Source organism: Poecile atricapillus, chromosome Z, assembly GCF_030490865.1.
Source record: "Poecile atricapillus isolate bPoeAtr1 chromosome Z, bPoeAtr1.hap1, whole genome shotgun sequence".
Taxonomy (NCBI): Eukaryota; Metazoa; Chordata; class Aves; order Passeriformes; family Paridae; genus Poecile; species Poecile atricapillus.
This window is the reverse complement of record NC_081289.1, coordinates 21,593,193-21,619,036: the sequence shown is the minus strand read 5'-3', so window position 1 is coordinate 21,619,036 and position 25,844 is coordinate 21,593,193. Positions and strand designations below refer to the sequence as shown.

General features: G+C 36.3%; 1 protein-coding gene and 1 long non-coding RNA gene across 3 annotated transcripts in view; one reads left to right on the top strand and one right to left on the bottom strand.

Annotated features, from left to right (window-relative positions):
- LOC131573304 (uncharacterized) overlaps positions 1-455 on the bottom strand; it is a 71,619-nt gene extending 71,164 nt beyond the window's left edge. The window contains exon 1 of the long non-coding RNA XR_009276173.1: positions 38-455. This is a non-coding gene — a long non-coding RNA (uncharacterized LOC131573304). The remainder of the gene's footprint in view (positions 1-37) is intronic.
- LOC131573303 (insulin-like growth factor I) overlaps positions 1-23,268 on the top strand; it is a 46,968-nt gene extending 23,700 nt beyond the window's left edge. For both annotated transcript variants that reach the window (XM_058827118.1, XM_058827119.1), the window contains 2 exons: positions 15,745-15,926; positions 22,846-23,268. In XM_058827118.1, coding sequence (XP_058683101.1) covers positions 15,745-15,926; positions 22,846-22,905 — 242 coding nt within the window. In that variant the 3' untranslated portion in view covers positions 22,906-23,268. The remainder of the gene's footprint in view (positions 1-15,744; positions 15,927-22,845) is intronic.
- Positions 23,269-25,844: the final 2,576 nt, after the last annotated feature.

Here is a 25,844-nt window from a genome sequence, read left to right as displayed (position 1 = left end):
GTTGCTAAAAAAGTTCTGTGTTTGGCAGCTACCTTACCTGAACTAGGACTTTGACTCCTTTGAGGGTGAATCATGTTTGAACCAGGTTTCAAGGACAGTTCTCTCACAAATGCACAGCACATGCAACCTTGTCACATTTTTCTTACTAGATCTGGGTTGGGCAGTGACTGCCCTGTGTAGCAGTCATTGCACATCAGTGGACAGATACATAAATACCGATTTTGCACTCCTGGTTAGTGCAGACTGTGAAGCATTTCTACAGAAATACCCACACCAACCCACCTCACTACAAAGCAGCCACACCTTGTTTAACTTCAATACCAGTAGATTCCAAGAAAAAATGTTTTTAAGAGAAACCTCATGTCAATGTTCAGATGGGGAAATGTCAATATCAGATAGCAGGTTCACCTATGGCAGTAGTAACAAATGATAGCAGCCACTCTAAACAGCCTGAAAGTTGCTAGATGACAATTCCTTGAAATTTTCATGAGTGGAGTATAACATGAAAAATACCTGAACCAAAATAATCTCCAGGGGGGTTGAAACTAGATGATCTTCAAGGTCCCTTCCAACCCAAACAATGATTCTTTTTTGCATCTTCCTCAAATTCCACCTTCACATGGTGGAAGCACAAAGATTTTTCAGTAAAACAGGCCTACACTTCAGTGAAGAGGGGGTTACATTTTAACAGGGGCAAAATTGTATGGCTTCCAATCTTACTGTCAGAAGTGATTCAATGGTTTTAGCTGCATCTTTTTCTTTCCAGCTCCTCTACAAGAAGAAAACAAAACACCTCATGAATCTATAGAACATGCACAATTCACAAAACCTGAAACCCAGACAGCTAAGGTTTGGTTAAATTAAAACAGCGTTAGGGCAGAGATTAAAATTGGAAAATGCCAGGCAATCTGAAGATTAGGTGTCCTTACCTGCTCCAACAATTAGTGGCAAGATTACCCTTCCAAACAATGAGCATTTACATGTATGATTACCAAATTTTGTGTTCTGTTGCTCAGTTGATGATAGTGGGTATTTAGTTTGCTTTTGCAGAAGTATTTAATTCTCAAGCACTTATATGCACTTTGTGCAATAAGTCAGGATGGATTGTTCTTTAGGGACTGGGCTGCCCCCCACTTACTCCAGTTTGAGCTATAGCAGATGCCATATAGCCCATCCAGAAGAGCTCTCTTCATCTTTATTTTTCTATATCCACTTATACAACTTATATACAATATATACAATATATTGTATATAAGTTGTATATACAATATATTGTATATATACAATATATACAACTTAATATAATTGTGCCAGAGCAATGAGACAATAATGAATGAATTGTCCATGAAGAACTCTGGAGAGTTTTCAGCAATTTCTGTAAGGAAATGAGTCAAAATGAATCTGAGCAAGATGGTACAATAATATCTGTTTTCTTCTGATTAAAATGGAAGAACAAGTGTTCTGTCACTGTTACTTTCTCTTGATCCAGTATGGTGTGTAATGTGAAGGTTTAAAATGTGAAATAATAAATTAAAAATGTCTGTTCTATTAGGAAACAAGTATTCAATAACCACGACCAACTTCAACACAAAAAAATTAGAAGTATTCTGAGTTTTTAAAGACTGCATTTTTAGCAATTTTACAGCATATCACTTTGAAAGACCTTGTGGATACTTGCCAGATGTGATACAGTGGTAGAGGAACTCTACAGCATAGAGCTTATTTATCCTTAGATCACCCCACTCTTTTCCTCTCCAACCAGAGGAATGATTCCTGAGTTTCCTAATGATCTTGCAAGATAAACATTGAAAATTAGTAGAGCTAGAAATTACTATATTAAAAGGAGCATTATATTCTTTAAATCTAGTGCTAAGAACATAAACCTTTTCTAAGTCCTACTTATCGGTGCAGTGACGTCATCCTGGAGTAGGAGAAAGATAATCTTCCTTGTTGCTGCATTATTGAAGAATGTCAAGGAGTCCTGACAAACATGCTGCTCTTTGTGCATGGATGTTTAAATGCAACCAGCACTGAACAGCCTTTTACATAGGATACAACACATTGTGCATATTAAAACCCATGTGCTGTTTTCTTTATTTCTGCATTCTTTCTCCCTACAACACGGAACATGTTCCAAGCATTTTTTCAGTGATTTGCCTCTGCTCTTTGCCTTTTTCAGTGCTTCTTCTCTGCTCTTTGCCTTCACTCCACCAGCTGTCACTCCAGTGACATTTCCCAAGCATGAAGCTGACAAAGAGCAGGGCAGAGCTTAAGTGCAGAAGCTGTGGAAAACAGTAGCAATGTTTTAAAACATCAACACAACTCAGTGTTTTGGGAACAATTTCCAATACTGTTACTTGAATAGATGCTGTTTACTACACAGCTTCTCACACTGAAGAGAATTCAGTTATTTTAGAAAATTAAAAGGTTACTGGATTATAGCACACAGCTATTTTGTCAGTAAATTTCAGGTTTTTCTGCCATAACACTTCATTTAAATTAGATATTAAGAAAGCCCAGTATGATTAATACTAAGAAATTTCTATATAGAAAATTAAGAAAACTATTAGCATTGTGAAAAAGAAGACAGATAGAGAACAGGACAGATATTTGAGAAGTATTTTGCTTCCTGATTTACATATCTTCTCTACCAACTTAGTTTTCATATTTCAGAGCTGTATTTACAGTCTAAAATGATCTGAAATTCTAGTCTAAAATAAGTTAAGTGTAGTTATCACATGGGGGTGCCTTCTTCCAACAGTTAAGCTTTCTTCTAATTTTCCAGATATTTTCTCTTTTCTGACCTACTGTAGTCCAAGATACAAATACTGACAGGAAAGACTACTGCAACATGCAGAGTTAGCACAAGCATTTTATGCATTGTGTAAAAGCACTGGTTCCCAGTACTGAAATCAAATCAACTCTTCCAATCCAAACGCAGAAAGACAAGTCCACATGATTTTCAATAGTCTCCAACAATCTTACCTAATTTTAGGGAACATTCAAGGTAAGAATTCCAGTTTATCAGCTGGCTTGATTATGACATTTATTATTCTCATGAGTACCTTTAGGCTGAACAGGGAGCAAATCCTAACTTCTCTTTGTTCAGAAATAGTTCTGAAGTGCTTCTGCTCTTCCTGCCTTATGTGGCAAGGAGGAGAGAAAATTATCACAGGCCATTCTGAAACTGCTCATGAGGTGACAGTGTTACAATTTGCAGAAGAAATTTCTGTGAGGGGAAGACACAGGAGCCTGTTATGTCCTGAAATGCAGGTAAACCCTTGCACTGCAGTGTTTTTCCACTGCTCTGACTTGTAGGTGCTGCCACACTGCTACACAAGTGTGAAGGAGCCCTCTAGTGTGGACAAGAAATGGACCTACAGCCCATAATTTGCACTCAAATAACACAGGAGAACAATAACTGCTAACAATGCCACTCTCCAAGCACTTTAACAGCACACACTGCCCAGGAGATTCAACAGTTACAAAGCCTCCTGGATCTCAACCCTGAAGTCAAACAAACAAACAAAAAAACATATATGTGATATGTCATAATGTGACTTCAGGGCTAATGTATGACTGACCATAAAGACAGTCTTAACTGAAAAAAGGATCCAAAAACTTGAGAATAATGTAGAAATAAACTGAAGTCCTTGTCAGATAAATATTTTGTTTAAATTTTTTGATCGACCATTACCTTAAAAACAATTGATGTGAACCATTTAAAGGACAGAAATCCTTTTTTAAATCCTTATGTACTAGGATAAAATTTATGAGTTATCACAGAATCATTCAAATCTTCCAGAGACATAGCCAGTTTGCACTATAATAGAACCATATCCAGGAGATTCCAGTGCTCAGATCTATTTCTAAGTAGTAGTATGGCAAAAGGTCACAGCCATGCAAGTAGAGAGGGACAGACACAAAGAAAGAAAGATATTCAGTCCCACAGAGGTCCATAATATGCAGCTATTTCTGCATAAAAACCTTTTCGTTTATGCTTGGTATCACTAAAATTAGAAAAAAAACAAAACAGCAAGGATGTTGTTTATTTTATTGTCACCAATTCTAAATGAGACATACATTAAATTTATCTGGTTTAAAGCAATACTGTTCTGAAGCTGCATAGAGCAAACCATACGCAACAATTTATTTTTTGGGGGTTTTATCTTTAGAGTGATCATGGTTGATTGCATAGCAGTTTTATGATGCTGAATGGAAAGTCAAAACAACTGTGAAGTTTAAATTGATAGCAATGTATTTAATGCCCTGCTGTCTAACTGCTAGAGGGATAAACAAAGTACACCTAGAATGCTGGAATGAGTTTAGGAAATTCATTAGAAAAGTTATGAAGTGGTATCAGAAGAAGTCAAGAAGGAACAGATGAGAGACATAAGCGACTAACAGATGATAAGAAATTGCAAATAATTAAGCCAAATCACAAGAGATTCGGTTTAGGTAATCATTTAGAAACAAAGAAGGGAAAACTCAGACCCATTTTAGACAAGAAGAATTATGAAAGTGAGTTCATTGTACTTCCATTTAGGATTTTATCCTGGATGCAGACATGAAGCTTTTCTAAATTTCACAAATGGGGAAAATGAGTGAACAGCCACTCTCACTAAACTTGCTGTACTTCTCACTTCTGGAAAGGCTGCACAGCCTCCTTGGGTTATTTTGGCACCTCCTTTTCTGGCAAGCAATGAGGAGTTTAGAGGAATTTAAAAGAAAAGAACAAGGGAAAAAATTAATCCAACTTTCCCAAACCACAAAAAATTCAATTTAATTTGGGATACATTTTGCCCAAAGTTTCAGTGACAGCAATGGTCATATTTTATCCAAAAAAATCACTCTTGATGGAAAGAACTCTAAAAGGTTTTGCTACAGAAGACCTAAAAGAAAGAAACATTGTACTGCTAGCATCTGTATCCTCACTAAAATGGTATAAATACTAATAGTGCAGGAGGTTGCAGGTATTATTTTTTCAATGATATTTGAGTGGATAATGAAAAAGTTGATTTGGATATGTTATTAAATGAAAATCTCTTCAATTGCACATCTAAAATATCTGAAAAATTATTTAACCTCACCTGGACATTCTCCAACTCCTTCAGTTGTACCAAATCAGAAAGAAGAAAAGATGAAAAATTACAAGGTGTTTAGGTGGCTTTCTTGTGTGGAAGCTTTGTTTTCTATGCTATTTGAGTCAGTTTATGTATATCAGTACCAGATTTAATTGTAGGACTAGCTACAATTAACTACTTAAGGCTAGTTATTTGAAAATATTTATGATCATATTAAGTCAAATTCTGGGTACCAACAAGGTATGCCTAAACATAATTTTCCTTTGTGCACCTTAACTCTTAATTGGAATACTGGGTTCTTACTCTCAAATACAGCTAAGTAACTTGTAACCACAGAACTAAATATCTAAAGAGTCACATCAAAGATATTCATACTGATGCCTATGTCCAGGACAAAACCCAGAGTCTCTGCTTTCAGATGATCAAAAGATTTCTTCAAAGTCTTCCAAGCTTTGAGATTTATTAGCATGTAAAAGAATAAAAAATGAGTGATAGGTGTTGAAGACCTGAGAATTAGAAAGGGCTGTGATTTTTAATAACCAATGTGGGAATAAAAGAGGTTCTTTAGAAATGCGTTTTACAGGAATTACTTGGTTCTGCTTTCTCATTTGCTGTGACACCATGTAAGCCCTCCACTGGCCAATGATGTCTTAGACAAGGATTTTTTCCACAATACTTTTTTTTTCTTTTTTTTTTTTTTTTTTTAAATAACCACCATAGATCCTGAGCAGGGCTAAGCTCAGACTGATGAAGTGGATGACATGATGTGAAAAACATTGGTTCAAGAATGATTTTGCAGACAAAGTGCATCTAACAGGATTTACAGAGCCACCATTAAGCTTATACATTATGGCACCTGTAAGAAAAATGAAAAACTCTACAAAATTGTAAGAATACTTATTCATCCTACAGTTTTTCTGCTGAACTGGATTCACTTGCTTAAAAAATTGTGGATGTTGCAGCTCAAAAAAAGTCAGTGAGTAACTAAAATTTAAAGGCCAGATCAACATTGCCACAGCCCTTTTAATGTTTATAGTGTTCCCACATTACCCAGACAAAAAGCCTAGTGAAGCAAAAGGACAGCAGGATTGCAGAATAAGAAAAAACATTCAAAAACATCTTTAACTGATGCAAAAGTTTCAATCATTTTCCAAACTTCAAGAAGTTGGAAAGGAAATAATAACAGAAAGGAATAATTCTGATTACTTAGAAAAACTTTCCTTTTAATAGAAATGAACTTTTAAAGCCTTTGAACTTCCCTGAAAAGACCATTAAAACTTAGCAAGTGAGAGCTGAAAAAAAATTTACTCAGAAACTACATTCCCTTTTAAAAATCGTGACAACAGAGAGCATTGTCAGCCCCATAAAAGAAGGATTGCATCCTCTTTGTTTGATGAAACAGCTTTACTGCTTACTAGCACTTCCATTTTCAAGCATCCTACAGAAACAGTAGTTTTGGTGTTTAGGGTATTATACTGGAACTAATTTCTCCGTGCACTATACCGGTGCTCCTTTATAATCCCCCTGCATGTCTTCAGCAATAACAAGGTGAGCTGGAAGGACAAGGAGAGCAAGTGTAGTTTCATCTGTTATTCAGTACTGACTACTTCTTCTTTATGTTCCCTTCACTAAAATTGATTCTCCTAGCACCTACTTGCAAAACTAAATCACAAAAGGATGGAGCTACAACTGGTAAAAAACCAATGTGAGTGAAAGATTAATCACCATGTTACCATGTTTTAGCTAGTTTTAGTTCTGGTTTTGTTTCTAGCTACAACACACTGTCCCTTTCTCATCCCAATGACCTCACCCTAACTCCCTAATGACTATGTACTCCTCTGGAAAGTTTCACTTTTCTTTTATCTCCTTTGACAAATTTAACAGGAGCATCATGACCTCAAATGAATGTTTCATTTCAAAGAATACATTTTTACATGTTCTACTAACTCAAAACTACCATTAAAGAAAGACAGGTATATAGTTAAAACCCGATGCCTATGTTCATGTAGTTCCTGGCACTGACACAGCCTTCTCCTGTGCAAATAATTGATAGCTAGATTCCCTAAATATTACTCAAATTAAGTTCTTATCTTTCTCTGCAAAGAGCTCTTGTAATTTAGGATACAGTACTGTTTAGCATCAGAGAAGATAAAAAAATTTGTCGCTTAATCTTTCTGTCTTAATTTCCCTTCTGAATGTAGTGGTTAATTGGTACTTTCTAATCAGGAATCCTCAAGTCAATTTTCACAAGTAAAAGCATCCCAATATGGCAAAAGTAGCAGACAATAAAAAACAATTTTTCTGGGAAATGATTCACATCTAAATGTTGGCTGTAAGAAAACTACATGCTGGACTTTTACCAAAAGCATTAAGTCATCTGACCATGCTTAAAGTAACTTTTGGAGTAATTAATGTCATGGTACAGAAAGGTTAAATAACTGAAAGTCTAAAGAAGATGCAGGACTTCACAAGTACAAAACTGAATCTTGTTTATTCCTTAGGCTGTGTTGCTGCATCATTGTACAAGGTTTTCACCTTGGCAAAGCCCTTGGCAATGATGTGAGATCTTACTAGACAGAACTTAGAGCACACTAGAGCAAACCCACTAAAGTTTATGGTGTCAGTGAGGAGTGAGCCAGGTCCTTACTGGCCTTACTTTCTTTTCCCCTCCAACTTTCTCTTCTATTGCCACACTTACAGAACCATTAATGTTGGAAAAGACCTTCAAGATTGAGTCCAGCCTTTGCCTGAATATACCCTTGCCCACTAAACCATATCACAAAGTGCCTACAGGTTTTTGAGCACTTCCAGGGCTAGTGACTCCACCAGTCCCCTGATCAACCTGTTCCAACATTTGACCACCCTTTTAGTGAAGAATTTTTCCTTGATATCCCACCTGAACCTCCCTCAGCACTACTTGAGGCCATTTCCCCTTTTACTATCACTTCTTATTTGGAAGAAGTAAAAATCAACCAACCCTCATCTCACTACAATCTCCCTTCAGGTGGTTGTAGGGAGTGATAGGGTTTCCTCTGAGCCTCGTTTTCTGCAGGCTAAACATTCCCAGCTCTCCCAGCTGCTCCTCATCAGACTGGTGCTCCAGACCCTTCCCCAGCTCCACTGCCCTTCTCTGGACACCATTCAATGTCTTGGTTGTACTGATGGCCCCCAAATTGAGCACAGCACTCAAAGTGTGACCTCACCAGAGCCAAGAAGAGAGGGACCATCACTGCCCTGGTCCTGCTGGCCACCCTGTTTCTGGTACAAGTCAGGATGCCACTGGCCTTCTTGGCCAGCTGGGCCCACAGCTGCCACATGTTCACCTGCTGTCAACTGGTACTTGTTTCTTATAAGGAAATGAAAATTCCCTTATATAATTATGTCACCTCTCTGGTAGGTGACATTGGCCTGTGCCCACCTACTTATCCTCCTGTAATGACTATTCTGGAGAAATAAAAAATAAAATTGTAATTAATGTGTGTCAATATGTGTACTCCTGGGCAATGGGAAATGTATTAGATGGGACGTGGAACAGCCATTCCTACCTTCTGCCTCTAATCAAAATGCAAGGGCACTCACTATGTTTTTCATTTGGTACTTGTTTTCATTTCTCAGTGTGCAGCTGAGAAAGAGTAAGTATAGAGCTAAAATTTCTGATTACATAGTGCAAAGCAATGTACTACCTCTTATGTGGTCAGTGGCATTAGCCACATATCATTCATTCTGCTTCACACTGTCCATCAATATCCTCTTCCTACCTCCTTCAAGGAATCTCATCACATCCGTTCCCTGCAATTTATTAAATTAAAAATAAATTCTCTTTAGATGCCACTAACAAAATATTTATTTATTGAACTGTAAGGTTAGAAGAAAAGGCAATTGTTCAATACCAGCATGTTGAAAAGCCTACTAAGGATGATGGAAATCTTTCCACTGATTTTAGTAGACTTTAGATCAGGTTATATACAAGCAATTTCTGATACGTGATTCATCAAGACATAATCCTGACTGCACTAAAATATATGCCAGTGACTTCAGCAATGCTACAGTTTCACTCACTTATAGATTTTCATTGTTATTAGTTTGGTAATCCAAATAAAATGCAGTTTTACGTTGGCTTGGGATAAGAAGGATATGAAAGGTTCTATCTGCTCCTACTACCACCACACACAAGGATAAGCAGTAATTATTTCCTGTGAGAGAATGTATAAGAAGGGGAGAGGATGACTTTTTATTATGGATGGAGGTCTGTATTATCATTGCACTCCTCAATGCACTTTAAGGGGCAATATTCAGATGTAACACTGACCTACAGACTTCTAATTATCTTGTCCTAAACCCTGATCAACCTGGCTATTCTTGCAATAGTGAGTTTCTCTTCAGCAAAGCATTTTCCTTGCCAAAGTATGTATTTTTTGGCAGCATCTGGCACTTTCCAGCCCTGGAATCTGATGTAAGCTTGTAAATTGTGCTAGATCGGCAAGGTTTTCACCTTCCAGAGCACTGAATTGGTGTAAAATAAGACATTATATTGATTCCCATTCTTCTTCCAGATTTTTTTTTACTCAAAAGTATCTAAACACTGAAATTCCTGCTTCATATCCCAGCACAACCCTCAAAACTATAACGCCTTCTCTTCACACATTGCAAATAGCTTGGAAATTACTGTATGAAAAATAATGGCTCTATCACATGCTTAATACATTTGATGGCCTCCAAAACAGCTATTCCATAGCAAGGGCAGAGTACAGCAGTGTATGTGAGAGGAAATTGTTACAAGTCCTATACTTTGGAAACAAGATTAGGGGAAGAGAAGAATTCCTTCCCAATTCCACAATGAGGGAAAAAAAAATGTTTCTGAAAGCATATATACAGAAGAAAAAAAATAATTATTTAACTATGTGACAGACTAAATAAGCACAGTCACACAAATTACAAATTGAGATTTTCTGGAAAAAAGCTACACTTGTCTCACTGACTTTAAAGAAGTGAAATAGTTATTTTACTTTGCATTTGAAATATCAAAGAGTTGGATTTCTTTTTTTTTTTTCAAAAGGTGAAGCTTATAAATCTCTCTTATTCAGGCAAAACACTCTGTGAAGTCTTGATAGATTTCTCTTACAGATCAATACTAAACGAGTGTCCATGTTTTCCCAGTCTTACTTGCCTAGGATTTCAGAGCAAAGAGCGAACATCTTCTTGCATTGGACTCAGTAAATACAATCTAGCATTCCACAAAGCTGTAGCTCTAGTGCAATATCTCAATATTAACAAATGCAGATGCTTTCATAAAGATTTTATTTGTGCATACTGATAAAGCTTATCCTCTATTCTCATGCATATTAAATTAGATTTCAGAGCTAGGGCATCCATTCATTGAGCATTTATAAATGCTAATATATGCTCATTTTGATGAATACAAACAAAAATCAGTCTAAGCATAATAATTTTTTTTTGCATTAACAAAACATTGAAGGAAAATGGAAACTAAATATTAAATATTGTCACTTCAAAATGCATGCAACTTATTTACATGAAAATCAGATTGCCTACTTTGCACATTTAAACTTTGAGGTATTTCTGGTAAGGGACTTTACAACAATCTCCAAGATCTGTTATATGCTTGTTTGTTTATTTGCTTGTTTGTTTGTTTGTTTTAACACTTCATAGAAGAATCAAAACCCAGGCATTTCCTGCTGATTGAACATTGACTCCTAATTTTTCAAATACAGACGGGAAATTCCAGAGTACCCTCAAGAAGTATTACCAATATAACACTAATCCATTTGTTCAAGCTTACAGGCAGATGAAAAGTGATATCAACAGTCTCTTATTTTGCATATGCAGGCATTTATAATGCAAAAATATAAAGTACTAGACCTAACATACAGAAGGTAGTCAGAGCGGTACAGAGATTCATAATTAAACAGCACACTGGCTGGCATTTTCTTTAGAACAATTTGGCATAATATTTAATTGCTAAATTCGAAATCAAAGTGAATAGCTATGTACTACACCAAGTGCATACATTCTGTGATTCAGGACAAATAATTTTTAATTTCATTCATTTTCCTTGAGTTCAGTTTCCTAGAAGTTGTACATGTATGCTAAGACTAGATCAATTAGCTTTATCTATAGTTGATAAAAGAACACTGTTTCCTTCATACCAGCTCCAAGTCTGGATCTAGAACACAGGATGTGCTTCTTCAATTACTGTGCTGTAATATAGCACCACAAACTCTCAGCCTGTTGTTCAGTCCACAGGAAAATCCTGTCTGACTGACCCGCTGCCTTACAGGATGCTCCCATACATCCTGATACTGTAAACTGCTGTCAATGCCTCCAAATTGTACCTTACCCTTATGTTTTGACAGAAACATTTTGAGTTTCTTGCTAAAAGACTACAGCACTCTAGTAGGTCAACGGCCTTTCACCATACTGTAAAAGCTGCAGTTGCAGCTGAAGATTGACTCTCATACTAGATTAGGATTAAGTCCACTGTTTTTCAGATTAATGGCATATTTCTGAATTACAGTCTACATGGCACTCTTGAGTTCTACTGCTTGGCTAAAAAAGATAAAACAGCAAATAGAGTCACATAAAAGTTCCAGGACACATAACCCCAGGTCTTTCCTACAGTACTAGAGTAGATTAGTTTTGCTTTTCTCCTGGGCTCTTTCTCATGTAATTTCTAATTTTAATATACAACAGTAGATCACGATTCTACAAAGAATGCCTAGATAACCTGGCATTTGAAACTTCTGTAGTTTTACATCAGTGCTTTTCACATTGAAACCATTGGTAGAGCAGAACCAGTGGCAACGGTAGGATATTTTGGAGGGATGAGGAAGAACAGAAGGAAACCAAGTGTAAATAAGTCCTGCTGAATTACTCCACTGACTGCATCATTTAAAGGGAAGTACTGTTAGGGCAGAAGCCAGCTGTTTAACTACTGGGATCCTACACCTTGGACTGCTTTCAGGAGACATCACTGTCACTAGACTTTGTATCTGCTTGTCACAAACTGAAACATCCATAGGTCTGATAAAGTAGATTAAATAAGAGCCAAATAGTCTATTAAGTAAACTTTTACCTATATGATATAAAATTATTCTGAGCTACCAATTGACAGAAAATGAAAGAAACTTCCAAGGAAATCAGTGTACATCAGCAAAAAGGAATGCCTAGGACTGTTGTATGTCCACAGGCAGAACTTCGAAGGTTGAATAAATATAAGAAACTTTTGATAACAGCTGGAAGGCAGAACTCAAACTACGTCAGAAAGATGAGAAATAACTATATGGGTTCCCAGTATAGTGACACAGAAGGTGCAGTCCATACTGAAAGCAATACTATTAAAACAAAAATCAGAAGGAGAAATTATATTAGAAATGTAGAACCACCAGCCATTTATTTACCAATATGGATTATTGTCTAGAAAGTAACTGAAGTGCTTAGCTGCATCAGTCCCTATGCAGGAGAGCACTCAGGCATGTGCTCACTGTTTGATATGTGATTTAATCCAACACACCATGTAGGAGCTTGAACATTTGCCTAGATCTAAGTGAATACTTTGGTAACTTGATGAACTGGGACCATCTGATCCCACAGTCCTGCCAGAACAGATGGGCCAAACAGTGATAACATCTGTAGAAGTGGTGGTATCTCTTTGTAATTCTTTATCTCATCTTTCTCTGTGATAGCATCTTTGTATAGTGCAGCACTTAAGAGGTCAGCAGCAATTTAAAATCTATTGCTTTAAAATTACTTTAGTCATCAGATACTTCTTAATCATGATTGTGCATCATGATTACTGAAAACAGCGTATTTTTTCCTGTTAATTTTCTGTCTCCGTTGTACAGCACTTTAGGCAATATCACTTTCTACATCAAACAAATTTCAAGTATACTTGATTGCTTAGGTCTTTTGAAAGACTTGGGAAAACATTTCTTGAAAGAAAAATTATGACTTCTCAATACTAATGTTACCTTTATATAGAGATATATATAGGATTTATACAAATATTTATATAACAGATGAGCATTTATTGTGCCATGTGATGCACAAATATTTAGGCCTACAAATAAGCTAATGTCATGTTTCACAGCTCACACCATCACTGATGTGATAGATTCCATTCCCATCTTGTTACATGTACCACACAGGCTTTTTAAAGAGCTATTAGGCATTTATATAATACTTATAAAATTATTATTCTGTAAGAAAGAAAAATAGCACCTAGGTATCTGTGGTCTGGCAATATTAAAAATTATTTTGAAGTACTCTGAGATTTTCACCAGAAAGATTCCAGGATTCAGGATTTGTATTAATTATTTATGCATATGTATGATAGAGTGGAAAAATTTTGCTTCTGATTACTAAATAAAAGCAGGCAGCTGACACAGGTTAGTAAAGGTGATTTATTAACTTTATAAATGATTAAATTTAGACACTGAAGGGTAAAATGAACAGAAGCTTTTAGGGTATGCTTGCTTATGAAAAATTGACAAACTGATAAAAGAAACAGAAGGTTAACTAATCTTTCAGCTGGATCTTTTAAGAAGGGTTACACCTGCATAACCAGGAACAGAATTTTCCCTTCCATGCTTTAAATGGGAGCAAGAAAAAATGTGGCACAGCTGTGGGTATACTGCAAAGTAATGACACTCCACACTTTATTAGAGCTACTAAATTTTAAAAGTATTAGGCTAAAAAAAACCAGATTAACAAATTTTAGGAAAAATCTCCAAGGAAAAACATTTCATATTGTAATTCAGTGAGGGAAAATGGTCTGGGGGAAAAAAACCCAAACAAACCAAACTCTACATTTTAGTATTTGTAATACTTTTCAGTGATACACATGAAACAACACACACAGACAAACCAAAATATTACTGTAATCTACTCCTGGCTTGCTGTACTGTTTAGTCTAATGAAACAATTTAGCAGGCAATGTACAATATAGAGAGGCCCCAAGTGGATTGCAGTATACTAAGTAAGCATGTTTTTCTTTTTGTACAATTTATAGTCCCTGGGGGGGGAAAAAAAAAAGACATATAAGAAAACCTGTTTTCGGCATTTACAAAGTTCATAGGGGTAGACTAGAGGTCTTTTCATTTACCAATGTTCTAAGGCCTCAAGGGCTCTTCATCAGTAGATACATGTTTTAATCACAGGGATTATGTAGTGCTGTCTCTTCAAATTGACAACTGCAAGACAAACACATGCATATCAGCCTAAACTTTGCTATATAAGCATTGGGAGCAATAATTTCCCAAAGAGAAACTGAGTATTCATCTTTTTTGATATCCATATCCCTTATTTAACTTGAGTAATTCTTAAAATGTAAACTCCTGCCAAATTCTGTGAATAACAGATTTTTGGTCTCAGTGATATAACTGAGAAGGAGAAAAGAAAAAAAAAAAAAAGGCAAGAAAAGAAATTGGTAGAGCTGACTGAATTGAGTTACTTCATTTTTTGGCTCTTGGCACGCTTGTCTTTTTTTTCCATATTTTTCAGTTCTTAACCAATGTGGATCATTCTGTAAATGGAAACATTTAATGCTGAAAATGTCAAAACAAAACACTTAATCTTTTCAGAATTTTACTGTCTAAAATCAAATTCTACTAGAATTTTAAGATTTAGTGAGTAAGCAAGTACTTACTTTTTGGGAGTTTACTGTTCCTTCATTTCTAGTTAGTCATAACAGGGCAACTGCACATCTGACTTGGTCGTGTACAAACAATCCCAGGAAATAATGGGCCTTTAATCCCTGTGTGGGACAGCAGAGAATTCCGCAGTTAATAAGGAAATCATAAACCACAAGGAGGAAAAAAGACAAAAATATAAGTGTGTAAGAGTTGCATGAATGAGAATGTTGGTCTTTACTGGAGCTGAGTGAAAAATGCAAAATATTTGCCAGTTAAGTATTTTCCATAGATGGCTGGTGCATATGCAAAGCACAGGAAAGCCACACTATATCAGTCCCATTTCTTATCTTGTGCAAATCTACAGAATATAAAAATCTTCCACTTTTATCTGTTCCACCAATTTTCCTATTTCATTGGTTACTTTGTTACTTTGATTCCTGCTTCCCACTTTTGAGCTTGCAGATCTTACAGCCTTTGCAGTGGTACACAGTGTTTATTTCCCTTTTGGAACACACTCTGAGTTCACACAGTGCCTCGGTCTAGCCCTTTTTATTAGGAAATACTTGTCTACAACACAGTAGTGGTCTACGGGTTTTACACATCAGCTACCTCAGTCGTCTCAACCATCAGTTTTCATACAAAAGCTAAAAGGCAAATTTCCTTTGTAGGGTTTCTAAATGTCAAATTTCAGCTTCCTCTCTCTTCATTTCAGGCTAATGCAGTTCAAGAAAATATTTTAATAATACTTTTCTAAGAAGGCATAGATATGCTCAAATGCTTAAATAGCGACCACACATAGACAGAGATCAAAGCTGTCCATTTCCAGGAATATCTGGAAAGGAATATTCAAAGGTGTATCTGAGAACAGGGTCAGAATAGATACACACAGGCAGCCTCTACAATGGTCATTGGTGATTCGACTAGCATAATACATGTTAATAATACGACTGCTCCTGAGATCTTTGCATTTCCTTTCTAACATAAAAACTTTCCCTTTGTGTTTTGAATAGGTAAGCCCACAGGGTATGGATCCAGCAGTAGACGTTTACACCACAAGGGAATAGTGGATGAATGCTGCTTCCAGAGTTGTGACCTGAGAAGGCTGGAGATGTATTGTGCTCCAATAAAGCCGCCTAAATCCGCACGGTCCGTACGTGCCCAGCGCCACACCGACATGCCAAAAGCACAAAAGGTAGGCCAGGCTGGGAAAAATTCAGGAGCAACAAACAACCAAATAAGATTAATAAAAAAAGAACCAACAACAAAAAAAGAAACAACAACAACAAAAAAAAAAAAAAACAAAAAAACCAAACAAACAAAACCTCCTACGTATTTTAGGGAAGGAAAATTCTATCAAGGCTGGTAACATAGAAAATAACTGGTGCCTTCTGCCTACTAGATTCAGTGGAACTTTGGAAAATAGTTGCCAAGGTGGGAAATAAGTGGGAAGTGGTGTATTCCATCTTATCTCTTAGAACACTGAATAAAACATGGAATTGCTAAACTAGTAGCTGTGAGGTCTTATCCTGCCATTGGACAGTAAGTGACAAGTACCCACATCATCCAATCATAACTACCACCTAAGTCTTCTTTCAAAAGAGAAACTGAACACTGAATGTTTAACAACTCATCTATCCAGATGAGTTGTTAAACTCATTCTATCTTCACTCATCCTCCCCTTTTAGGCAGAGATAGAGTGAGTGCTCAAGAAGGAAATCAGACATTCTGCTATTCATTCTACATTTAAATGAATTTTTTTTTCCTTCACTATTTTTTGCCTTCTTTTTTTTCTCCTTTTTCAGAACTAAACTAAACGGATAGTCACTGCAATCATTGCATACTTCATTTTAACTATTTAAAGTTCAATATGTATATTCTCCAAGCCTCTTCCAATATTGATTGGTATTATTTATATAGTTGTGGAGTTCTGAGTATCTAGATTTTGTTCCTCTGACACAAGATATACAGTACATATTTGTATCTACAGAGCCTATAGTTCAGAAAACCCATCTCAGAATAGGCTATAATTAAGCTAATGTTTAACCGTCTCTCCTGTTTGAGGTCTGAACATCTGTTTTACATATCATCTGTCTTCTGCTGGAAGTCTCCCATGATTTATTTTATTGCTGTTGACCCTGTCTGTCCTACACACATGTTGGCACCACTCCTGCAGTTATCTGAAAAATTTTGCTTACAAGACCTGGAACCTGAGATTTCATAGGAAGTCAGAAAACCAATGCTGTATATTAAAATCCTTAATATCAACTTTATGAAAAGAACTATCATAATCATTCCAGAATCCATTCTTTTCCATAAATCAATCCATAGAATGGAATCCTTTCCCCCTTCTTCCTCAGGAGTTTTCCAAAAATCAGTGTCTGTATGATAATTCCATGAGACCTCAAATGGCACATAGGGCGACAAGTGAAGACTTCTTCAGATGGAGCTCAACTGCAGACAAGAAACCGCAGGTTTAGGTTTATTCTTATCTGGGCACACATAAACTTAAGGAAAGCTGAAGAAAACTTAGGGAAAAGAAGAGAACAGGCTTGGCCAGGAATCCGTGTGCTCCTTCCCATGCTTGTTGCTAAGGCAATGGATAAAACATTGGAGTAAAGGAGACAAGATACCTGCCAGCTCTTTGATGGATCTCCACACCACTTTCCTTGGAGGACTAAAGCATGATGTCATCTTTAGGCAGCTGTCCTCTTCCCATTTCAAAACCCAGGCAAGAGAGCACTGTTTTTTACAGACAGGAAAGACCTTGTATCTTTCTGCAGCATCAGGGGACGCAGCACTCAGGAGGGGTACTGGAAGAAGAAAAAAATAGAGGGAGTATGCAACTGAGTAATTGAAAGAGCATAGCTGCTGAAGAAATCATCCTGGAAATTAAAAAGGGAAAAAATCAAGAGGTGAAAAGGGCAGTAAAAGGACAATGGGGAGTACCAAAAAAAAAAAGAAAAGGGTGAGGGAATTAGACCAAAGAGGTCAAGAAGACATAAAATATTGTAAACTGAGTGAACCAACTTGCATCACTAATAAAAGATGGAATTTTTAGAAAATAAGAGAGAAAATTAAATTAGAGGCCAATTAATATTGAAGAAAACACCTTTAAAGAAACTGTACATGAAAAGGAGTGTTGAACAGAATAAAACGAATCACAAATGTTTCTCAATAGAAACTTGGCAACAGAATAACAAATATGATGGGAAATACAAACAATTTTCATTTTTACCTGTGGATGGAGAAAATTAGATTGAGGAAATGAAAATACAGAGCAGTTAGGAAAAACTATTATTCAGATTTGTGATAGATAAAATGAAAGTACACTGGAGGGAAGAGAAGCAGAATTCAGTAGGAAAATCTGGTATATATTCTCATTTAGTTTTTTTCTTTCTCTTTCCGCAGTCAGTTGTACATGCCACCATTAAGGAATGCAACAATGTTCAAACTTATTTGGACACACTCTCCCAAGACAAATGTATTTAGTTAGTTCATAGTGTTGATATGTCACTGGTTTTAACTATAATAATAGATATACTTAGAGTATTTTTCTGTTAAACAATTTGTTTCTCTCAATATGATGTTACATATGACATCTATATCTTATTTATATAAAGTGAATATATATACCTATGATTATATATATACACAACCTCATCAGAATTTTCGTATTTACATGCAAGACGTAAAGTAGGACTAGGTGAAATATATGCATACAGTTCCTCTCAGATTTCATAGAGAATCAGTTTCTTATGCATTTCATACATCTGACAGTCTTCATTCAGCATCTCCTTGTAATCTTTTTAAACGACAAATCCAGGAATTGGGGTTTTGTTTTAGTGTTTCTAGTGCTTAAGTAAATGGTCTACTTTCCCACTTGGGCAGATGGTTCCTGCTAGGCACAATATGGTGGATGATCTTAGTTCAGTGGACTAGGGATCTTATTTACAGTTTCAGTATTTCTCCTGGAAGTCAAAGTAATGGTTTCTTCTAGTTTTACATTAGATTTAGAGTTTTAAAGTGCAAAACAAGTGCAAGAAGGGGAGTTTTAAGTCCTGTCTTTGGAGTCATGGTACCATCTAGCTTTTCTTTCATTTGTTTCTTTCTCTTCTGAAAAATGCTAAAAGTTTAGTCAATTACCCTTAAGTGAATTAATTTTTAACAGCAATTTGGAAAACTAGCTCCTTGTAAAACAACTACCCTACTAAAGGAAACAACTGAGAAATTTCCACAACTCTACACATGAGGGAAGATTGTGACCTTTTCAAATGAAGCAGTGTCACAGAAACAATGTCACAGACTGCTTGTAAGTTCAGTATTACAGGGTAACTTGAATATTACTCCTGATGGTGAAGGCTAGTAAGGCTGATTTTAAAATCCAGTAAAAAAAAGAATCATACAATCATTTAGGTTGGGGAAGAACTCTAAGAACATTGGGTTCAGCCATTAACTCAGCACTGCCAAGTTCACCAATAAACCCTGTCCGTAAGTGCCACATGTACATATATTTTAAATAACTCCAGGGCTAATGATTGCACGACTTCCTCAGGTAGCCTTTTTCAGCACTTGACAATGTTTTTTGTGAAGAAAGTTTTCCTGCCATCAAATCTAAATCAACCCTGGCACATCTTGAACTTGTTCATGAACACAGTGCCATGTCATCCCCTTGCAACCTGTGCAAAAGGGAAAAAGAGGTACATATCTAGATAAAATTTTGCTCTTCCTCAGATTTTCAGTCCTTATTCATCTTTAGGCCTCAAAAGTGAAAAAAACCCAAATATATATACCAAAATAGTATGAATAGGAAGTGGATTCACTCAAAAATGCTTTTCTGATTTTATCTAACCTTCAAAATGTAAATAAATACTGAGGGGGACTAAGAGAGAAAGGGAAAAGTTATTAGTATTTTTAGTTTAGGAGAAGGCCATTAAGAAAACAGAAAAAGTATTGCATTATTTCTCATTAATTTTTTCTAAGACTGGCAGATTCTTTTGTAATTGGCTCCGTTTCAACTCACAGATACATTTATAGGCCAAAATATGCACCACGGCACCAATCCCAATTTCTCTTGAAGCCATGCCACATTGCCAAGCCAATGAGTGAACTTTCAGGTGAAACAGATAGAAGGACTTGGCCTTTTCAGAGAATTATTTTCTCCCATTGCTTCCTTTGCAGCCCTGTTTTTATGTCAGTGATCACACTGCCCACAGAACTAGAAAGCTTTCAAAGAGACCCCAGAGAATTCATAGCCAAGGTATCATGCCTGTTACTACAAACATTAGAATTTCCATTTATTACCAGTAGAGCAAGAGAACTTTCAATGCCAGTATGAGATTTGAATGTCTGCTCTAATAGGATAAGAATGCTGCTTCATGCTACCCAATACCCTTCCAGCTCAGTCAAATGACCATTACCATCACCGAGGTAGTTGTTATCCTACTGTTGATGATGCCTTAACCACAAAGATCCACGCTGAAGGTGATGGGCTAGAAGTCTGCTTCCCTGTTCTTTAGCTGACTTTTACATTGCTGACATTTTGCATCTCTCATCTTGAAGATTGTCCTTGCCTGGGTCTGAATATCAGCTCGGAGCAGTTTTATTTCTAATTACCTTCTTCTCAAAGACTTGAGAAACAAACCAAACTTTTCTATACCAGTACAAATGCAGGTCTGAGAACCTAATTCAGCCAGTCACACCTGGTTTGGGGGTCTGTGCTTTCCCCCCGCAAGTGGTCTCAGCATTTCATACTTGAAAAAAATATGTTATGTGGGTCAAAGCATTTCCTGGCATGCATGCTACTACCAGTACACTATTAGTAGCTATTTCTCAAAATGCTGATTCTGGAGAAGGAAGTGTTTTAAAAGCAACATGCCATCTTCCTTTAATTTCAAAGCTAGTCTGTATCATGACAATTCTTTTTCCACCTAATTGTCAGTATTAAAATCTGTAAGTGAAACACTCCTGCATCTTAGTACCTGCTTTATTTGAATGATAAAGCCATTTTAAAGTCAGACAACAGCAGCAGAGAGAATTTACATTTTCATTTGGGAAACATACAGTTAATTTTCAATCTAAATATACTTTGAAAATCACTGCAATGCAAAATGGCTGTTGTTTCATTTTAAGGATCGCACTGTCCATTTTGTAGATCAAGAGTTCATAACTTTTAAGAATATATGACTTTTGGCAGACAAAATGAAGCATATAGCTTTTCCTATATGCTGTTAAACTCTCTTCAAGGCACTTAGGGTCAGCACTGAGAAGAATATTTTCTTTCGTTGCTGTGTAGAAAAAAAAAACCAAACTGGGCAGATGAGTAAAGAAATTCCTGTTTTCTTAGCTCATTGTAACCAATATAAGCACTTGTAGAATAACGCAGAATCCTTAGTGCTGGCAAACTCCTGTGAAATTCTGCAATGATGATTTTAATGAAAATCAGTGAAAATTTAGGGGTTCACACAGACTGAGCTCTTCAGGGTAAAAACTAAGGTATAACTTCGGAAAAAGGTGAAGATAGCAAAGGTCATTTTGGAAAAGCTAGTAGAGAAACAGGCAATGAAAATCAAAATGTATTTTAATTTAAGGATAAGCAGGAATTGTGTTGACATTTCTGATTCTGTATTTGATTGATGCTATTCTACAGCAATATTAGCAAAACTGGATGAGGACAAGCCAGTATCCTTCTGAACTGTTCACAGGAATAGTGACTAGATGATTAATCTAGTCTATAATGGCATATTCATAACAAAACATTTATTCAGCACTATTTTGCTGTTAACAACTTTGACTTGTCAGTGATGATAAATCCTAGTTTGGCTCAATGTTTTATACTTGGTGGTGGTATAATAAATTTAACAATTAATAGTACTGCCTAATTTTTGTTTTACATTTTTTAAATAATAATTCCTCTCATATCCATCAGAAGCCAATACAAATCCAGTGAAAATTAATAAGCTCTCTATGAGTTCAAGTTTTATGATCCTTTGAAAGTTTCTGATTTTTTTAAAATTGAATTTCTGATTTTATTTTGAATAGATACTGAAGGGAAATGTAAAGGTTAAATGTAGAATAGTATTTTCTATTAAAAAAATGCCCACAAAACCAATATAACATATTAGCTTCCATTTTATTTCTGTCCATTGAATAGCAAGAAAACGTGATTACTTTTTAAATTTCAGAGACTCCTTATTTTTAGGGCTTAAATAACAGCTAATGCAGTTGCAGAGCTATATACACATGGCTTCACCTTTCACAGAGTTTGTTTTTATTATTTTTGGCTTTCCTTGGGAAAAAACCCATCATTTCATATAACTAAGAATTTGACTTCTTATGATTATTATAAATATGGAGAGTCACTTAAAACTTCTGGCTTTAGTCTGATACATAATATGGAGTCTTGGGCCTGCTAATATTTACTAGAGTGGCAAACACGGAAATCAAACTGAAATGTATATACCACCCCCATCACTGCTGCTGAAGACTGGCCTCTGTGTGGAATGACAGGGAACTGAGGGTGTTATTCATTCCAAGGCTCTCTTGATTTGCCTGGCACATCACCTTGTCTTTTTTGAAAATACAAATTATATGGCTGCAGCTCCTCCAGTGAATCCATAATTTTTTTCCTCCTCAAGGTCTTATCCAACAAAATCCAAAACATCTAATATGCCATCTGTGCAATATGTAGTTAGCAGAGCAATTTTGAAAATACCTGGTACCATAGCCCAAGAGATTCCATAAATCCTGCTGTTAAAACTAGAAAGTTCCCTGGCCCCTATACATCCTGCTTTTGTAAATGTCTTTGGGAAAGAAAGGAAATCTTTAGTACCTACCATATCCCTAAGCCCATCCAAGTTCCAGCAGCAGATGTCTCCTCTACCAGATCAAGAATGACAACAGTCGAAGTGTTTATGTCTAGGAGAGAATAGGGAATTTCAGATACAGGAGTTCGGTGTAGTTAAGTTCTTTGCAGGTGACTGAATTAATTGATTAAACACAATTATCTAGCAGTTCCAGATCTCTAGACAACTGTTTTCCCACTATCATAAGTTTTGTGAGCATACAATGTATTTAAACCTACCTGTAATAATTTTTTCTTTCTAAACTTTCAGGAAGTGCATTTGAAGAACACAAGTAGAGGGAACACAGGAAACAGAAACTACAGAATGTAAGAACATGCCATCCACAAGAATGAAGAATGAATGTGCCATCTGCAGGATACTTTGCTGTAAATAAATTATTTGTTAAACATTGGAAGACTTAAAAAAAACCCCTTTGTTTTAAAAAGCTTGATGCAATTTCAACCAATGGGCATTCTCCCAGTGAACAATGCAACTAAACATTCCAATATTAAGTCTTTAGAGAACGGAATATTTTAACCAGCCCAGAGCTAAAAAATTCTGTGGTTGATATATTGCTGTTTGTTAACCTGTTTTAAATGTCCTGCACGAAAACTCTTAAAGTCCTGTGCCCCTCAAAAGCCTACAAATTTATGGGCCTTTGATGGATCCAATTGCACTAAATTAACCTATGAACACTGGCTGCTGGAGTCATTCATCAGCCTTGTCTAAGTGGTGGTTTTTTTATTTGCACTTCTTTACAAGCAACAGGCTGTTTGTTTTACAGTGTCTGCAAACATTGTTTGTCTATCCCTTCATATTTGCACAGTTTGACATTCCCAGTAACAGCAGCAGTAAGGTAACATATACAGTTTTAAACATCCATTAATTCCATCTGTGGCATTTTGACAAAATATGGGTTATAGATGCATTTGTTTTAAGACAGTTTTATTCTTCCTTCTCTTGCAAACATGCAATTTTTTTGCAATTTGTGAGACAAAAGATTTTTAAAAGCAGTTAAAGCATACATAGGCTCTCAAACCAGTAATGATTCTTCCAGGTAATTATTTTGCAACAATATAGGTAACTTCTTTCTTCCTCCATATAATGCAGTATGTAAAATTTAGCATATCAACAATACACATATATCAAACAGTATGTAAAAAAAATCTCTGTTTTATAGTACAACGGTGCTATTTTATAGTTTGTTACATGAAAGGGTCTGGCCAAAACAGTAATAGGTAAAAGCAAATACGGAAAGACCAAGCCAAAGATTAAACAAGAAAATACATTCAAAAATATTCAGCTTCAATCAATGAAAATGGCTTCAGATTTCAACTAGAAAATAACTATCATCTTCAAAAGAAAATTCAGACACTTGTTTCCTTTTAGATATTTGAAGGGTGGTGTTTTGACATCTGATTATGTGGAATGCAAACTCATAGTTGTCTAGGCCCAGAGAAGACAATTTGAAAAACAGCCCTCATGTGACTTCAAAGGGTAGTCCACCAGGGCCTAAATGTTCCTGAAATACCAGCATTCTGTTCAATCATAAAGGGGTGCTCAAGTTTCCTTCCATTTTAGTTCTTCACATGATCAGGTATGGCTTACCTGACTGTGAGCTGGGCTGCTACATCTCTCTGTAAACCAGAAAGGCTAACCTAATCACCAAATTACTAGGGTAGAATGAGTCTTCAAGGAGAGATTAACAAAACATCCTTACACCCTTACTTACAACTGCCATTCACATGCTCTTGTGGGAGACAGAGATCCCCGGATAATCCCTGCCATGTAACTTTGATGGGCCCTGCAGTGGTTCTACCTTGAATAACACTGTGTCCTCTGCTGCATTTTTGTAAACCAGCCCAGTGTAGATTGGCCAAGCAGTGAAGGGTCATAAGCAGCCAAGAGTGTCTCAAGGTGAGCATTAAACATACCTGTGGGAGAAGGGAAGGCAGAGGAGAACGCACTGTTCCACCCTGTTCAAGAACTCCAATATGGTCCCATTCAACTTTTTTTGTGTTAGGCTCGGGCAAGGGATGAAGTATCTCTTGGTCAGGTTCCAAAGGGGGCCTGGAAAACAGTGTATGAAGGGAGCAGTTAGGGAGGTGGTAGATTAGATCTATAAAGGACGTGTCTCCTTTTGAAGGCTGCTCAAATCTGCCTTACTTTCCACTGCAACCAAGGGAGTCAGTAACTATCGACTTAAACACAAGAGAAAATTCTCTCCAGACTACATATGTACAGCTCCTCAATAGTCCCTTGTAAACAAGTAGGAAAGGTCATAGAAGTCTAACAAATTATTGTAGTTCCTTTTATATTCCCATAGCAAATTTGCGGTTTGTATTTTTAACAAGTGCAATGTATTCTATACAACTCTTTAAACTCTCTGCTTTCTGTGAGATGGATGTCTATATGCACAATAAGCTGCCATAGCAATGTAAAAGTAGAACAGTAAATGAATAAAAAGAATATGTCACAGCTCTCACTGACTGAGATAGTTATGTTGAAAAAGGAAGAAAGAAAAGAGAAACAGATGTGGAAACTAATCTAAATTATTTACCACCAATTCAATAAACAGAGTTAGCAATTCTGATACCTGTCACAGCTCCTACAGGCTTTTTTTCACAGGGGGGATGGAGAGGGAAGGACTTTTATTTTAATGGCTCTAAGAATTCTGCAATGTAATCTAAGAACAAACTATTATTTTGATGCAATAGACAAAATACAAGTTTCTGTTTCATGCCCCATGAACCTTTCTGTCCCCTGTCTCTTCTGAAGTTCTAAGGGGAAGAGGGAAGAAAGCTGTGAGCATAGAAAGCAATTTGCAGATATCTGTGGCAGCAAGTTTCTTTGTAGATAACTTTTTTACTGATGCGCTTTTAACTCAATAACTATCCATCATTTTGCATTAATTCCTGTAAATTAATTCAAATTTTTGGTCTTATCTTGGGATTCACACACTCACATTTATGCCACTGTATTTCTCCTGCTGAAAAACCATAATTAGAAAATGTCACTCTGAGACAGCAAATTATCACAATTTGACAACTATCTAAACAAATTAGAACAATTCTTGAAAGCAACTAAAATAAATACTGAATAGCTGCAAACTTCAAAAGCAACACTTTGCTTTACTAGAGAATAAATGATATCACAAAATGGAAAGTAGCTCCAGCCGCACAGAGGTGAGAAATCCACGGATGGGGAATGCATTTTGTATAAGAAGTCTCCAGTCATATGGCAGTGAGCCTATTTCAAACCAGTTAGTG